Here is an 18,970-nt window from a genome sequence, read left to right as displayed (position 1 = left end):
ACTACAACATCAAGACCTTTCATGATGTTTTCCATAATTCTCTGGAATATAGAGGGTGCTGCACTGACACCAAAAGGCAGTCTATTATAGACCTGCTATGCAAGAAGCCAGGTACATTTTAGAGAACACAGTTCCTCCACCAGTGTCTCCATTAATTCCTCAATCTGGGGTAGTGGGTAAGTCTCAGTATCAGCTGCTTGATTTACAGTCAATTTGTAATCTCCACATAGTCCAATGGTTTTTTTCCTTCTTCACAACCGGTACTATGGGCACTGCCCATTCACCATGTTTCACTGGAGTTATTATTTGGGCCTTTTCTAAACGGTCCAGTTCTGCATCAACCTGTGCCTTCATGGCAAAAGGTAATGGTCGACTCTTACAGAAACACAGAGCAACTTTAGGGTTCAACAGTATCTTTGCTTTGACCCTACGGAGCATGTCCAATTCATCTATAAACACCTCAGAGCACAAGTCCAGCACCTCTTCAATGGACTTTGCTTGGCGCACTTGACTGACATGTTTTATTTTTTCCCAATTTAATTTGAGCTTTTGCAGCCAATTCCTGCCACACAAGGCCGGCCCCTCCCCTTTAACTACAATCAAGGATATGTGCTCGCTCTGGTTTTCATAATTAACAATAGCTTGAAACTGTCCTAACACAGGCATAATCTCTCCTGTGTTAGTTTTAATCTTGATGCCTGCGACATCTATTGGCGCTACTGAGAATGCATCTTGAAACAATTTCTCAGATATGATACTCGTCTTTCCACAGTTATGACATCTGGCATCTCTAAAGTTGCATACCTTTGGGCTGTGTTTTTTTCTGTGACATTTATAGAATATCTTCCCTCTTTTTTCTGAATGTTGCGCCTCCACTTTATGCAGAATTCCCGAGCGTGAGTCATGCCCCCTCAACTATCTTTCTCTGCAGTGTCCATGCTCAATGCAATCTCAAATGCACGTGCAAAAGTCAAATTATCTATACACACACACGTACATATATAATTTTACTGCATATGTACTGACAGGCCCATACTGTCAGTAGATGGCGATAAAGCACTTATAAGTTTGTGATTCGCCATTACAGAAGAAGAATATAGGCTACTGCGCAGCATGAAAATAAAAGCGTTTTATTTCCAGTGTTTACTTTCAGCGGGAGAATTGCGAGTTGTCTGTAACGCAGTAAAACTCCAGGAAACAAGTGAAATCTGTGTGACACTGTTGTAAAGATGTTTATTAAAGAGGAGAGTGAAGATATGGCTTATCCAGAAGCATGCAGAATTAAAACCGAACACACTGACGAACAAACAGGTTGGTGTTCATTCTTCTTTTTTAGACAGTTGAACAGATTTGATGACTGTATAGTTATTAAACCAGAGCGGCTGAGAAAACAAACAAATAAAAACAGGCAAATGTACAAAACGACTTGCATGCATTGACAATGAACAATGCGCTGTCGGTGTTCTGGAATATTATGTTTCTAAGGGCGTTTTCAGACCTGAAGTCCGTTTGCTTTGTTCCGAAACGGGGACTAAATTGTTAAAATGTCGCATTTTCTTCTTGGTCCGGTTCGCTTTCACAAAGCAACGTTTCAAAATGGACAAACCTATGTTAATAAAAGTCACATGGGAGCAAGCTGTCCCCTTATTAGTCACCGTATTGTTCGCTGTTCCAGGATTAAGCTCATCCAGTGATATACCGGTTAAAAGTATTTGCCTGTCAAAATGTCAACCATTTAACATTTTACGGAATTTTAGAGCGTCACCAGTTAGAGGTTGTGCTCCAAACACAAATTATCCGTCACTCGGTTGGATATTAGTTGTATAGTTTCCGACATGGTTATATTTATCCATCATTAGTTGCTTTTGCATTTATTTCTCTATTGAAAAGTGCCTGTTCTCACAGATCTCTCACTCGCGCGTACACACACAACCCGCAAAGTAAAGCTGTGTTTGTCAAAAAGTTGCAAAACCCACCCTACCCGTGTTCTGCCGCTATCCAAAAGATAACGATCGTACTAAAATTACCTCAGGAATTATATAACGGCTCCTATTTTAACGTGCGATTAAAACTAATATAGTTGCCAAAAGGCTATATCAACGTTTTGATGACGAATTTCTGAGAAGTGCTGATCTACAGATGTCTTCTCCAAAGATCCCTCAGTTATGTTCATGGTTTTTATAGAGAGATTGTTTGGTCCGTTTGCATTCTCCCCACAAGTAAACCGCTCCAGAGTTCGTTTGCAATCGTACCGAGACCACCTGTTTGGTGCGGATCTGAGTGCGATTGTCGTGTTCATGCTTAAACGAACCGAACCAAGGGAGAAAATGTGCAAACTCTCCAAAAGAGCCAGGTGTGAAAACGCCCTAAAGTTCTAAAGCTTCACAAAGTAAAACAGAAACAATTAATAGCTGTTGGTTCGTTTACTTGGAGTGGTATCATAATGATCCCTTAACAAATCAATAGCTGTAATCATTAAATCAAGCATATCATATTACAAAATCTATAAAGTGTTGTGCACACATTAACATTAATAATATTATCTTAACTTTATGAAATGTTGTACATCATTTACAAGGTGGATATTTCGTTTGATGTTGCATGATTTTGTTCGCATAAACTCGTACGACTTTACACATCCGGGAATTTGCATGTGATAATGCAGAAGCAAGTGTGAGTTCCGTGCACAAGGTTTTAAGGACAGGCTTATTAATATTGTGCCCTTACCCAAACCCCTTATCTAAACTTATCCATTAAGTAGAGTGTGTAAACATGACAGGAAAAAACTAACATTTCTACATTCAAAAACTAACATTTCCAGAATGTTCTGGGAACCAACATTGTCAGCTGGGCATCAAAATGGTGTCTAATCAAATGAATTCATAAAACTAATTAAACGAGAATAGAACAATTACATTAAAACATCTTTGGTTTTTAATGGAATGACAATGAGGCTGTGAGGGATGGACTTACCCATCTCTTCAATGGCACGGACATTATAAAGTGTATAAAGCTCCTAGATCACATCTGATTTTCCACAACTCATGTTATCTGGAGTTCTTTGTATACTGAACGTTCTCGGACAGATATTTTATCAATGTTTTGTTTGCAGAACAATTCAAAAGCACTTTAAACTGCAGTATAGCCCATTGAAAATACTACATCTATCCCTCATAGCTTCGTTGTTAATCCCATTAAAAATGGGAAAGATGGCGCTAGCATGAATAAGTTCTATGGTGTAAATCTAAATGTGTTTTCTTAGATAAAAGGGCTCTGAATCAATCATATGATCTACTGCAATAGAATTGTGGAAGTCAAGCATACAATAGGGCGCTGCTAGGATTACCCAACCTGACACGGTAGAACTCAGTGATTCTCTGGGCTCTTGTATGAAAGCATTTTATGAACCTTAGTTTAGTATATAAACTATATAAACAACATAAAAATGTTTTTGCGACAAAAGGTGTTGCCAAAGTTACCAATGTAGCTGATGGAAAGGCAAATTATCGCTAAAATTTAATGTGCCGACATAATATTTTTCCGTTAAACTCTAGCGCATAAACTGTCGATACTTGAAATGTCATGGAAAACTGGTTTGGACACACTTTGTAAAATTGGCATTAGTGCAAAAATTGTGTTACATGACAGAATTTACCCCAATTGTTAGCCTGTGTATGTGTATATATGTATACATCCTTGAAAACCAATTTATTGTATGTGAAGCATTACTCTACTTTTATTGATTTCCATTGATATTTTCTTTTTAGACATGCTGGAAATTAAAGAGGAAAATGAAGAACCTATAGATGTGAAAATGGAAAGTCAAGAACTGAATGAAGTGGGGGAACATCAGAATCCTGGACCTGGAGAAATATCTTTTAGTTGCTCACAGACTGAGAAGAATTCCTCACAAAACAAAACTCAAGCCAAAAAATCCTTTACCTGCCCTCAGTGTGGAAAGAGTCTCACACGGAAAGAAAGTCTTAAAAAGCACATGAGAATTCACACTGGAGAGAAGCCTTTTAAGTGCCCTGAGTGTGGAAAGAGTTTTATGCGCAAAGACATTCTTAACAAGCACATCAAAATTCATACTGGAGAGAAGCATTTCAAGTGCCCTCAGTGTAGAAAGAGTTTTGCATGTAAAGATAACCTTTTGATACACTTAAGCCTTCACAACGGAGAGAGCCCTTTCACATGCCATCAGTGTGGAAAGTGTTTTATGAGTAAAGACAGTCTTAAAAAGCACATGAAAATGTATTCTGGAGAGAAACCTTTCATTTGCCTTCAGTGTGGAAAGAGTTTCAAACAGAATGATGGTCTTCAGAGACACATGAGAATTCACACTGGAGAGAAGCCTTTCAGATGCCTTCAGTGTGGTAATAGTTTCAGGTATAAAGAATACTTTAAAGTACACATGAGAACTCACACTGGAGAGAAACCTTTCAGATGCCATCAGTGTGGAAAGAGTTTCAGTCGGCCATACACCCTAAAACAACATGAGAGAGTGCATACTGGAGAAAAGCCATACCACTGCATTTCATGTGGGAAAAGATTCAAACAATCAAAATATTTCAGAAATCATAGAAAAGGGCATTGCCCAGAATTGTTATAGTGAGCAAACTGGAGGTAATGGTGTGTCATTGGAATGAAATTCAGAAAAGACGGGGGGGAAAGTATTTCTTCAAAAAGCGCAATTCTATCATAAAGGGTCATTTGCTACATTGCATTACCATGATCATGAATCAGCTTTCATTCTATGTAGTAGGAAGTGAAGTTGGGCGAAATGGCAAAATTATTAAATGGCAGATTTTCGAAATTAAAAGATGAAATTGTTATGGGACAGTCTGCAACAATCAGAGGCAGTTTCACTAAACAGTTTTAGCACATGATATTTCAGTGCAAATATCTGCATCTTATTCGCTGCAAACTATTTTAGAAGTGGCAGTCAGCACTGAAATTGCACTGCATCTTGAGAATTCATTATCAATCCTTTCCATGCAAAAACATCTTTCTATGTAAATAAGACTCATTGTGTATTGTGCTTCATTCACAGAAATTGTCTGCTGCAATTTGTGCTACTATAGCGAATGAAATTATTTGGTAAATTTAATTTTATTTAAAAGAGATGTTAAAGAAAATTTTCAACCGATCATGTTTGCTGTTATTTATTAAATAATGATCAAATGATGGAGAAGAGCATTATCTGGCTTATATATATACACGGATGCGTGGTGTAGACAAGCGCTGTTTCGGCTTGTTTAAGAGATGATTAAGGTGATTGGATCACAGTGATGGTGTACCGTCCTGGAAGGGTGTGTCAAATATGGTGGTTGGCAGCATCATCCGCTATATTAAGATCAGAATTGCACGTGCAAATTGCATTCAGCAACGATATGTGGGCATGTTTACGCCATTGCTTGATATGTCTAATTACTTAAGTGAATCGGGCACTAAACCAGTGCGCCAAAAAAACATCACTTTTACTGGGTGCAATTTAATATTAGTAAATTCCCCCCTCAGTATTTCACTTTTCCATCAGAGGACACCTGTGCTGTAGGTTCTGGGACAGGTGGAAGGGAGGACAGGAACTGATAGAAGATGGGAGCTTTGGGAATAAAAGATGTCTGCTGTAGCCCCAGAGCTGATTTTGAATGAATAATGTTCTTGTTCTTTTGTACCCAAATGCTATCATGCAGCGGTTATTTCTGTTTCTGCTGTTATTGTTATCATTTGTGTCTGTATGGAATGTTTTGTGATTTAGAGTGAAGGTAGTCTCATATAATAGTCAACCGTTATATCACAGAGGCCGATAAATCGGCCGATATTTGGAATGTATTAATTATCAGCATTGGACAATACATTTTCCCGGTTGGCCGATTGGTTTAAGGCCACAAGGGTGCAGAGATTTGCCTGCTTGTATGTGAAGGAGCGTTTGAGGCATGTAAACAACCAATCACAGTTTTTGTTGTTATGTGCCATAGTGTTAATACAATAAAAGCCCGGTGTGCAACACAGTCTTATTAAAACGGTCCGCATATCAGAGCTACGACGTGTTAAGTGTTGCCTGTTACCTTCTCCATCTCTCTCCTCAACAGTTCCCTGTATCTCTTAATTGTCTTGTCTAATGGTAAAAAGGCAAATATCAATAAAACTGCAGTTATACGCCTCGTCTATCTCGTTTAAACAGATGATGTACAAGAAACTCATGAAAATATACAGCGTTTTCTTCCCTTCCAGTGCTCATCTAATATCTTCCTCTGAAGTGCGTATTCCATCAGCCAGAATTAAAAATTCAGGATAAGGATCAAATGTTCCTCACAACAGACTGGACCCGAACGCAAGGATCTCGAGAAACACATTTCCAAGTTGAACATCTTTCCTGACAAGGCATTTAAACAACTCATTGCTTAATCTTAGAAACGCTTATAAGAGAGGAAGACGCAAATGCCAAAGACCTCCACCAACTGTAAAGGTCTGTTCAAACTATATGTTTTTCTATGTAAACACACGCTAGACAAACATCTTTGTTTCCCTTTGTTTTTGTTTATTCAGCATCTCGTGCAGGAGCACTGTTTTTTTAGATGAAGTCTAATTAAAAAGAACTTTAAAAGCGCTGTATTTGTTGCGCTGTGTCTAGCCTTTTTTAGCGCAAGAATGTGGTCGATCTGAAGTCATTGTATTACAGTGAGGATAAACAAACTGTAATTGAAATCAGATGCATTTCTGATTTGTTTATATGTCTCTCTCAGCTGCATGAAAATATTAATTTACTTTCATGTCAGCTTTAAATATGCAACTTTGCTGGCTAATGAATGCATAAACATGACCAGCTGGATATAAACTAATGCTAATAGGTGGTAACAATTGTGACATTTAAACATTTGGATAGGACTTGCGTGTATATTTGTCACATTGTTCTAACCGCTTGAGGTTAGCTTTAACGTTAACATCCTCTTAGCCTTGTTGGCAAACACTGCTGTTCTCTACTAATGCATCATCTAGTCAACAAATTCGTTACTTTATAATGATATAACATGTAGTTTACTGTATACATACCATATATTGATGTTTTAAATCCGCATCTGAAGTGTTCCACTCGATGCAGAGTGTATTCTCACGTGTCAAAACAAACAGCACAAGGCATCAGTGAAGTGATTTTTTTTATTTCACCCCTAGAGGCTGCTCTCATACTGTATAATGACAGCAGACCCTTCCCAGCCGCTCCAGCACAGGTCCCAATGGGGGGAAAACAATCGGTGTGGATTTTTGCTGATAACCGATAGTTCCAAAAATCTGTTAATGTGCCGATTAATCGGCAAAACCGATATATCGGTTGACACCTAGTACTCTGTGCAATTGGTTTGACTGGGTCTTTTGTGAGAATTTTATTAGTAATGTGCGAATAAATTACTAATGTTCTATGACTAAAGAGAAATCAGAAGAAAATGCCATCTACCATTTAAAATGCAATCTTATTTTTGAAAGATAATTCAATATAAAAAAAGTTTATTAATACAACTGATTAATAGGCATTGTAGCGGCCACCCTGCACTCTGGATATGGTTATCGGCTGTTAAAAACCCTTAGCGGTCAACCACTAGTCTCATAGAATGTTCTGTGGTAAAATTAAACTTATCTCTGTTAGATTTGCTTCTCCTTTCCAGGTGTCTCACGGTATAAAACCTGTGTTCACAGTCATTAAGTTGTCTCTCGTATAGACCCGGCAATGCTGTATGCTTATCTGCAAATCTCAATAAAAGCTCCTATAAATCTTGGTCTCGTCCTTGTCTCTGACTACCCTACATCAAAACCAATGTTATTCTTTCCCAACAAAATTCAAGTGAAAGGAATTTTTCCTTTCTGTTTTTCTGAGAATGTTTTTTTTTTACAAGAAACATTAACTATAACCTGGTTGCATATGTGAACACCATTTTATAATGGGTTATGTAACTTAGTACTGTTTCTCAATCCTTTCCTGGAGTACCACTAACACTACACATTTTCATTTATCTAACTCACCTGATTTTTCTGTAAGCTAATTAGTGGAGTATTCCATGATCTGAACTGTGTGTCAAATAAGGAAGACATCCAAAATGTGTAGTGTTAGTGGTACTAAAGTATTTCACATTTTTAAGCACATCTCAAAACTTTTCACCCCAATTTGGAATTCCCAATGCACTCTTAAGTCCTAGTGGTGGTGTAGTGACTCGCCTCAATCAGGGTGGTGGAGGATGAATCTCAGTTGCCTCCTCATCTGAGACCGTCAACCTGCTTATTTTATCAACGTGGCTTGTTGAGCGCGTTACTGCGGAGACATAGAGGCTTCACGCCATCCACCGCGGCATTCACGCACAACTCACCATGCACCCCATCGAGAGTGAACCACATTATTGCGACCACAAGGAGGTTACCCCATGTGACTACCCTCCCTAGCAACCAGGCCAATTTGGTTACTTTGGAGACCTGGCTGGAGTCACTCAGCACGCCCTGGGATTCAAACTGGCTAACTCCAGGGGTGGTAGTTAGCATGTGTCCATCTTAATGGAGCCTGCCTCATCATGATGGAGCAGATGAATTACCTCCTTGCTTCGGGAAGAGTTGTGTTTGCAGTATTGGAGCAACTGTACATCGTTTTAATAAAGGGTGCCAGGAAACGCATAATTAGTAATAATAATAATAAGGGCTAATGTGCTACTGGTTCCGTAATGTGCTACTGGTTCCACCGGAGGAGTAGGTAAACACTCTTGAACCAATGCAAAAATGTCTGATGGGAGATGCTGCTTGTCAGTAAATCAAATCAAATCAAATTACTTTGTCACACTACTGTGTACACAAGTGCAACAGTAGGTGAAAGTCTTGTGTGCAGTTCCGAATAACATAGCAGTACCAATTACAATAAACAACATATTTACACAACACAATTTACATAACAAATGTACACATACTTACACAACACAATATACAATGTACAGTAAACAATACACACAATATAGACTACACATACAATAAAAATAAGGGTAAGGGTATATAAAATATATATACAGTAGTTGAATTGGGGAGAATTTGACAGTCCAGTGTGTGATACAAGATGATGATTAATAAAGTGCAGTGCTGATTGTTGATCATGAGAGATCAAGTGTTCAAAAGTCTGATTGCTTGGGGGAAGAAGCAGATGGTAGCAGGGTCTTCCTCCAAGCTTTTTTCACACACCGCCTGTTATAGATGTCCTGGAGGCAGGGACGTACTGGGACTGAAATTCAGCCCGGGACTTTAAGATGGAGAGGCCTTTTACGCGAGTGCTCTTGGTGCACGAGCAGAAGGATTTTTTGCAGTTATTTGAATTCTAATAGTGTTTTTATGGTATAAAGAGAATCAGATTACACTGAAGACCTTCAAGAAATTTTAGGATGACACCTGCCTCTTCAGGTTGTATAAGCAAGTCACCACTGCACTGAACACAACCAGGTCAGCAAAACCTAATCTCGAACACATAAGTCACAGTATAGTTAGTATACTGCTAACTACCAGCATGTCATGTGTACAGTCAGTCGGAGTGATAAAATGGTTACAAATACTAACAAATACCCACTCAGATACTCAAAAACCACAATGCAGTCCCATAAAATAGAGATTTGTGTGTGTGTGTGTGTGTGTGTGTGTGTCCTCACTTTCAACTCTCCCTGGCTCAGTTTCCCTGTGCTGGACCCTGCCTCTGCTTACTGATTGTACAGCTGAGAAGAACATGAGAAGAACATCAGTAATAAATATGACTAAGAATAATACATTTTCTAATTCAATCTGTGCTTCAGTCAGGTTATTATCTAGTATGTGGAACTATTGGCATTTTATCCTATATGTAAATATGTAATATTGTGCTGTATTTTTCTATTTTGTGTGTGTGTGTGTCCTTAATAAAGCTTTGATTGATTGATTGATTGATTGATATGCCTAATATGATTGCCTACCCAGCCTTGCACACTGCCCCTCTATCTGTCTGTTTCCTGGTTTCTGCTGCTCCTCCGCCTCCTCCTCCTCCTCTCTTCTCCTGCTCCTCCTCTTCTCTCTTCCAACATTGGAATTCTACCAAGCCATGTAATAAATGCCTATATTTAAATGCAAATATAAACAATTTCAGTGTATAATAAATCACTAATATATCCCTAATCGTGCACCTGTCCTGTACATGCTGCTGGGTTCTTCCTCATCTGCACCTCCGGCTGCCACAGCACTCTTTCCACTACGGAAAAGGTCTGTTAATTTGGCGCATTTAGCTGCCTCTTGTGCCAAATTTTTTTCTTTTTAATCCTTATTTTTTCGGCCCCACCCATTTCTTTCTCTTCTTTCCTTCTTTTTGCCATTTTTACCGTTTGTATCTGTTGCATTCACACAAACCCGCCAAACATGACCAAAAGTAAACTCCTTTGATCGGCGCCTAGTTTGAGCCAATCGGATGTCAGGAAAAACGAGGATCAGTCCAAGTTGGGAGGGGCCGCTCGTATCCCCCCTCAGATTGAAATTATTGGTCTGGCCTGGTCTGAATCACACACACACAGCGTTCCGCTGCAGCTGAGAGGCCGGTAAGGCCGGTCGCGTATCATTAAAAAAAAAAAACTCTTTGACCACTGGCCGGTCTTCGGCCTGAAATGGACCGGCCGTTCGGGATTGTTCCCGGTATTCCCGATGGCCAATCCGCCCCTGCCTGGAGGGAGGGAAGCTCACCTCCGATGATGTTTCTGGCAGTTCGCACCACCCTTTGCAGGTCTTTGCGATTGTGGGCGGTGCTATTGCCGTACCAGGCGGTGATGCAGCCAGTCAGGATGCTCTCTACAGTACTGGTGAAGAACTGTGTGAGGATGTGGTGGTTCTTTCCAAACTTCCTCAGCCATCTCAGGAAGAAGAGGCGCTGGTGAGCCTTCTTCACAACGGCCTCAGTGTGGACGGACCATGTGAGTTCCTCAGTAATGTGGACACCGAGGAACTTGAAACTGCTGACTCTCTCCACCGGTGCTCCATTAATAGGGATGGGGCTGTGTTCTCTGTCTTTTCTCCTGAAGTCCACCACAAGCTCCTTGGTCTTACTGACGTTGAGGGAGAGGTTGTGCTCCTGACACCAGTGTGTCAGAGTGTGCACCTCCTCTCTGTAGGCTCTTTCATCATTGTCAGTGATCAGACCTACCACCGTCGTATCGTCAGCAAACTTAATGATGGCATGTGTTGCCGCACAGTAAAAAGGCATAGTGGGGCTGATGTCAGGGTACTGGAACATTACTGGAAATGTCAGGTTTTTTAGATGTATAAAATTATACCAAGATTAATCATATCAGATCTTTTTTCACCTTTAATGTGATAATGAAACCAACTAAATGTAAGTAAAGAACAAAATGGAAACTTTTAGGAGAAAAAAATTTAAGAATTAACATACATCACTCTATGCTCATTTCTTTACCCCAGATTGCCAGCAGACTGCTGAGTCACACACAGCTTTCTTTACCAATAATAAACTGAAGTACTTAAACTAAATAAGTAACAGTACTGTTTTTCACATTTGCATCTATGAATTCATCCTATATGTAACAGATTTACCATCCTCTTTACAGGACTATATTCCAGTTTCTACTTTTGCCTAACTCTTTTGCATAAAGCTGGTTTGCTTTACCCTTGGCCTCTGCAGGAGCATCTGTACTCTAATATGTTTGCATTGGATCATTATCTGTTATCATTGCTCATAGGACTGGGCGGTTTTTCAGGTTTTTTTTTTCTTTAATTAATTAAAATGTAGGTTTTTTATTTTATATTTTTTTATCGAGGAATACATATTTTGCATAAAAACATTGCACACGCTATTGTTAGATACACTATAAATTCACCAAAGGTTAAATAAGGAGGAGAAAAAGAATTCACAGCGCTTGTCTGAATGCCGCTCCCGATCAGATCAGCTGCACGTAAATTGGCTAAAATTAGCTGGATTGACAATACCCGACCCACAATTTTCACTCAGAGCTAGAGTCTTTGGTCCTAACTAATCTCTCACAGGGCCTCATTTATCTTAGACACCATGTCTCTTCCTCATCTGGGGTTCGACATCTCTTAAAATATTTTTGTATGCTCAATCTGAAAAGAAGGGTAAAACTAGGTATGTCAGTTTCAGCTTTTTATCTTTTAATGTTACCTCAGAATGCTAATGATAGCTAGCTAGTGAAGCCATATGTAGTGTAAGGTTATGCCAATTAACCTAGTAATCCATCCATCCATCCATCCATCCATCGTCAACCGCTTATCCTGTGTACAGGGTCGCGGGGTAACCTAGTAATACTAACGTTAATTTACGTTAATCATCAAGATTGTAACTTAGGCAATAATATTATGTTTGCTCTTGTACACTGATGACGATAAATTTTGTGTGGAAAAGTGTATAAATGCAGTGGATACATTTAATGTTAAAGTTAATTACCTCTCTTCAACCAAATAACTTTAGACGGATCCAGAAATACTCCAGTGCAGATATCTGTGAGTGTATGTGTGTGTGTGTGAGTGCGTGAGTTTACAGCAGCGGGTGAGGAGCTGACTGGCGCACGAGAGAGAGCGCAAAACACAACCTTTTATTTTATGTTATTATGAGACTGAAAAGTGCCAAAAAAAATGTTTATTTATAAAAAATTATTTCATTGTGAGACTGTGGCGGGCAGCCAGATTCTAGTCAATTAATGGGAAACACTGAAGTACATGTGTTGTTCATTGAAAATTTCAATGTGTACCTCAAAAATGGCTAATTTCCTGATTTAGCATTAAACAGTGAAACAATTTATTTTGGTGTTATGTTAGTTTACTCTAATATGAACATTTAAGTAAGTCAGTTGCTGGTTACTAGCATAAGTGGACTAGCACACCCCCATGCAGACAATTTCTTCAACCAATTTGATTTACTTGGTCTATGAGACAAACCCGTTTAAACCACAATGAGAGACAGATGTCACCCACTGGCTATGGCAAGTATGATTAAGATGTAGGCTATTTCTCCACCAAATTTACACTTATTTTACCTTTTTTTGCATGGGGGTAATAGGGTTCAAAACAGTGCTACTATGAATGTAAATTTTAATACAGGGAAAAAGACACTCTTAGCATAACATAAATAAATATAAATGTCCAACATTCTTTTGAATGTCCATGTACTAAAATAAAGTATTTGATGCCATGTGTGTACCTTCATTTACTAGTATTTTCAATGTCAATGTAAAATGAAGCAATGTGATAACAATTTTACCTGGTCACAAAAAGTAGTCCATTAATTTACCTGATGAACTTTCACCTTTTGCTGACCCTTTATGCTTCGCAGAGCTTATGTGTGCTTCTAAATCACTTGCAACTTTATTAGCAACTGACACATTAAGGTCCGGAAAAGAGGACATGTCTGGGAAAAAGAGGACATATGGTCACCCTACTTTTGGACGTCTTTGACCAGCCCACGAGTTTAAAAACATTAAGCTAAACATGTAGGTAACATCAGTAAATCCTCACCATTACTCTTCTTTTCGATAAAGTCCAAAAGGCTGCGTTTCATTTTTCCTCCAGAGTGACACAAGCTGCCTCTCTCTAGTAGCAGGAGGGGAGAGTGTCATGCCGCGGGAACTTCAAACAAAATGTAGCAATATTATTGTGAGTAGCCTATAGACTTCGAAGATCTGTGATACAGGCTGCATCATGAAGATTATTGCATACTCATACAGAAATATTTTTGTTGTTGTTGTTGAGCTGCTGCTGCACTTAAACTTGTGTTGTTTACATTTAAAATTACATTTGGGGCTACAGTCAAAACATTTGGGGCTGAAGCCCCTGAAAAATGACCTGACGACGGTGATGGCTAAAGCACAAGAAGAGAAACTTTTTGTTCAAGAACCGTTTCTGTGGTTGTAGCTAATGAATTATGACACATATGACACTTCACCTGTCGTCACAATGTCCTTGCATCCTGAGATGGTCTGAGATCATATTCAGCATTCTCACAGATGACACTATTCCTGCAATTTGTTACCAGATTACGAACAGGGAAGAAATAGTTAGAACTCGACATATGCGTGTGTTCCGCGTGAGCGCCAACATGCCAATAAACCTTTTTTGGAAAATAATGAATTTAATAAATTTTGGAATAAGGCTTTAACATAACAAAATGTGGAAAGAGTGAAGCGCTGTAAATACTTTCCGGATGCACTGTATCCTGGTCTTTTCAGCAGGGCAGAATTTAATGATTATTTCAATGGCTTTGCAATGTAAATATTTTGAAGTATGTACATACAATAATATCATGGCCTACCATAAAAGTTTTATAGGCATAAAATGCAACACTCAATTTTATACAATATGTAACGGGGTCCCGGCTCCGTCTCTCTACCCACCAAGGGTCCTTTGGCCTGAAATTGGTTGAATACCCCTGCAATAATTTATTAGAATTCTGAATTATACTTTTGGTTCCGTTTGAAGCTTGAAGAGGTGGTCACTATAAACTGCCATTGTATGACATCACTGAGCACAAAATGTTTCACAATATCTCCATTTTGTTAAGAAAAAGAAAAATTCATATGGGGTTATAACAACACAGGGGTGAGCAAACAATGACTGAATTTTTATTTTTGGATGAACTATCCCTTTAAAAATGCAGCAAAAGAATTGTTCATTGTTAGTTCATGTTAGCAAATATTGTTTACTAATAAAACCTTATTCCAAAGTGTTAACGATATCTCTAAATGTATTCATTTTGAAATAGTTTAGAATAGTAACCTTTTATTTAATCAGAGCAACCATCATTCTTTCAGATTCAAACTATTAATTGTTAATGCAGAACTTACTGTAAATACTGTAAAAATCTAGTTAAAGACGATTTCCACACTGCTGTCTTTTAATCACCCTTTAGCTTTTATGCAACTGACTTCAATAGTCTCACAGTGTGATAATTAAATGTTAAAAGTAAATACAAAATAAAATAAATAAACCATGTACTAACTCATTAATATAAATACACTGCTAAACCCTGCTGACATTGCATGACCGTTACCAACACAACTGTGAATAAATGTTTATTTAGAGCAACAGACTCCCTGATTAGTTTTCTTCCAGTCTTTTCACAAGTTTTTCAATTGATGTCCTGTAGGAATGTCATTGTGGTGGCCCATTTTCCAATTTGACCAATTTAAACTAAGCTTTTACGTGCTTTGAAGCTCTTTGTGGACCAGGGCTTCAGCAGTCAGATTATTCCAAGAGGATGCCAAGAAAATGACTCAGAAACAGCAGATCTTCATTCAGGATTGATCAGAATCATTTAATTGGATGATCAAGAGTTTGGATGTGATTGGTTCATTTTGAACAGTCAGTAATTTGGACAAAAATTAATTTTGTGATTAATTTGAAAAATATTGCAATTTGAACTGTGATCACTATATATATATATATATATATATATATATATATATATATATATATATATATATATATATATATATATGTGTGTGTAGTGATTTTTTTTAATCCAAATTGTGTAATGACTTGCCAATTTTCTACTGCCAATAAAAAGACTTGGGCTCTTCTTTGGGGGTTCACACTTTATTCTTCTTTAAAAGAACCACACACACAGTTTTACACTTCAGCCACAAACAAACAAATAAATGAATAAATAAAACAAAGTGAAACAAAGAACAAGAAAACACTGTCTTCTTCGTATTCATGTTGTATCAGTCCTCTGTGTGCCTGTTTTGTCCACTTTGTGAAAGAGTCTCAGCCCCATTATTCATCATCACTCAACAAGAATATTAGGGATGCTCTCATCAGGATTTTTAATGCCGATACAGATCACAAATTGTCTTTTCATCTGATCGGCTGATACCAATCCTGATCATTTGACCTTTATCAGCTGCTCTGTCAAAACTGTTTATACTGTATGTAAGCTTTATGCTCACTGTCACTGTTAAATGAATTTCCCTGTTGGTAATATCACAGCTATTACCTAGCTATTTGCTGACTAAAGTACTGTTGGATATTTAAATGATAATCAAATAAACAAACATAAAAATATAATTTTATAGGCCTTAACGACAAGTAGACTTATATAAAATGTTCTGTACTATACAGTATATTAGGATAGATGGCCCTATAAAAACAAGGCTTAGTGTCAAACTAAAGTGACTAAACTTAATGTGAACATTTTGGTTATTTATTCATCGTCACCGTTTTATTTCATTTTAGTAATTTATTAAATTGTATTTAACAATGTATTATTTTATAGTATCTAAATATTCGATATCCATCAACTTTATCTACATTCCTTGCCTTTTCATTTTGTTGGATAATATTAAAACTGTTTTCACTTGTTCCCGCTGGAGCTTTAATGAGGGAAACACGCTCTCAAGAGCTGAGAAAGAAAGTGTGCATGTTTGCACTCTCAACAGGTGCTGCTGTTAATGCAGTTTTCTTGGAATTCATTTAATAAAGATGCTTGAATTAAACATCATCTGTATCCAGAATTATTATCATCATACAGGTGAAACTCGAAAAATTAGAATATCGTGCAAAAGTTCATTAATTTCAGTAATTCAACTTAAAAGGTGAAACTAATATATTATATAGACTCATTACAAGCAAAGGAAGATATTTCAAGCCTTTATTTGATATAATTTTGATGATTATGGCTTACAGCTTATGAAAACCCCAAATTCAGAATCTCAGAAAATTAGAATATTACATGAAATCAATAAAAAAAGGATTTTAAATACAGAAATGTCGGCCCTCTGAAAAGTATAATCATGCATATGTACTCAGTACTTGGTTTGGGCCCCTTTTGCATTAATTACTGCCTCAATGCGGCGTGGCATGGATGCTATCAGCCTGTGGCACTGCTGAGGTGTTATGGAAGACCAAGATGCTTCAATAGTGGCCTTCAGCTCTTCTGCATTGTTTGGTCTCATGTCTCTCATCTTTCTCTTGGCAATGCCCCATAGATTCTCTATGGGGTTCAGGTCAGGCGAGTTACCTGGCCAATCAAGCACAGTAATACCATGGTCATTGAACCAGGTTTTGGTACTTTTGGCAGTGTGGGCAGGTGCTAAGTCCTGCTGGAAAATGAAGTCAGCATCTCCATAAAGCTTGTCTGCTGAAGGAAGCATGAAGTGCTCTAAAATGTCCGGTAGGCGGCTGCGTTGACTCTGGACTTAATAAAGCACAGTGGACCAACACCAGCCGATGCCATGGCTCCCCAAACCAACACAGACTGTGGAAACTTCACACTGGACTTCAAGCATCTTGGATTGTGTGCCTCTCCATTCTTCCTCCAGACTCTGGGACCTTGGTTTCCAAATGAGATGCAAAATTTGCTCTCATCAGAAAAGAGGACTTTGGACCACTGTGCAACAGACCTGTTCTTTTTTCTTTAGCCCAGGTAAGGCGTTTGACATTTGAAGCCCATGTCCAGGACCCGTCTGTGTGTGGTGGCTCTTGATGCAGTAACTCCAGCCTCAGTCCACTCCTTGTGAAGCTCCCCCACACATTTGAATGGCCTTTTCCTGACAATCCTCTCCAGGCTACGGTCATCCCTGCTGCTTGTACACCTTTTTCTTCCACACTTTTCCCTTCCACTTAACTTTCTATTAATGTGCTTTGATACAGCACTTTGAGAACATCCAACTTCTTTTGCAATTACCTTTTGAGGCTTTCCCTCCTTGTGGAGGGTGTCAATGATGGTTTTCTGCACAACTGTCAGGTCAGCAGTCTTCCCCATGATTGTGAATTCAACTGAACCAGACTGAGAGACCATTTAAAGGCTCAGGAACCCTTTGCAGGTGTTTAGCTGATTAGAGTGTGACACTTTGAGCCTACAATACTGAACCTTTTCACAATATTCTAATTTTCTGAGATTCTGAATTTGGGGTTTTCATAAGCTGTAAGCCATAATCATCAAAATTATATCAAATAAAGGCTTGAAATATCTTACTTTGCTTGTAATGAGTCTATATAATATATTAGTTTCACCTTTTAAGTTGAATTACTGAAATTAATGATCTTTTGCACGATATTCTAATTTTTCGAGTTTCACCTGTATATCTGCCTGGTGGCGACTATGACGTCATTTCGATTTTATTTTGATTAATTGTCCAGCCCTAGTCAGTGTTTTTACATGCACAGCTATAGCAAGTTTTTTACAAGTCCAGCTACAGACTGTCTCTGCAAGTTTAGAACATAATGTGGAATCAATATCTGAAGGATGTCACACGTTGTGTATATTCTGGTCCGATTAACATGTATACAGTACATGCTCGGATGAAGCTGAGCTACATTACAATCACATAATGTAGGTCTGTTAATCTAACTTTGCAAAAATTGCCCCATTTCAGTCAGCCTAAAGCATTTACATGGCAGTTAAAAACAAAATAATAGTTGTTTTGTCTGACTGAAATCAAACTTTTCTAAGGCATATAAACATACCAAGTTACATAACCATTATAAAATGTTGTTTAGACTTATGCAACCAGGTTATTTCAAATTGTATTCTTCAAAAATGTTTTTTTTTTCCACTTGAATTTTAATATCAAGTTAAAGGTGGGAAAAGATTAATCTTGGTTTTATTTTTTCAACCCTAAAAAAGCCATTTAAATATTTTAAAATTATTATTATTATTATTATTTTTGCTTTGTTGCCCAGGTCTAATTTCTACATCCCCATACAAAGAAGGACAGCTGATTCATCACTACAGGTCAGAGTATAATATGTGAGTGGCATGGAGAGAGTAGAAGTTCTTCTCAAATATCTGCTCATAATAAAATCACGTTGTGATTTACGCACAAAATACATAAAAATATCAGCACTATCATCAGATTGTGGCGCGCTTATGACAAATGTCACGGCTGCCTGTCTAAATAAAAAGTAAAATGCACTCAGCCTTGCACCGTTTAACCTTAATGAAATCCTCCTAATTTGGTAGGATCTTCCG

The 18,970-nt window shown here is 38.1% G+C and overlaps 1 protein-coding gene across 1 annotated transcript; it reads left to right on the top strand.

Moving 5' to 3' along the window:
- Window positions 1–1,095: 1,095 nt before the first annotated feature.
- Window positions 1,096–7,759, top strand: LOC127647427 (gastrula zinc finger protein XlCGF8.2DB-like). The gene is made up of 2 exons (XM_052131649.1): window positions 1,096–1,311; window positions 3,768–7,759. The coding sequence occupies exons 1-2, from the start codon at window positions 1,230–1,232 to the stop codon at window positions 4,610–4,612; spliced, it is 927 nt and encodes a 308-aa protein (XP_051987609.1). The 5' UTR covers window positions 1,096–1,229; the 3' UTR covers window positions 4,613–7,759.
- Window positions 7,760–18,970: the final 11,211 nt, after the last annotated feature.

The sequence above is a fragment of the Xyrauchen texanus genome, chromosome 8, assembly GCF_025860055.1.
Source record: "Xyrauchen texanus isolate HMW12.3.18 chromosome 8, RBS_HiC_50CHRs, whole genome shotgun sequence".
Lineage (NCBI taxonomy): Eukaryota > Metazoa > Chordata > Actinopteri > Cypriniformes > Catostomidae > Xyrauchen > Xyrauchen texanus.
Note: the sequence above shows the minus strand (reverse complement) of the source record. Positions and strands in the feature narration are given on the sequence as shown.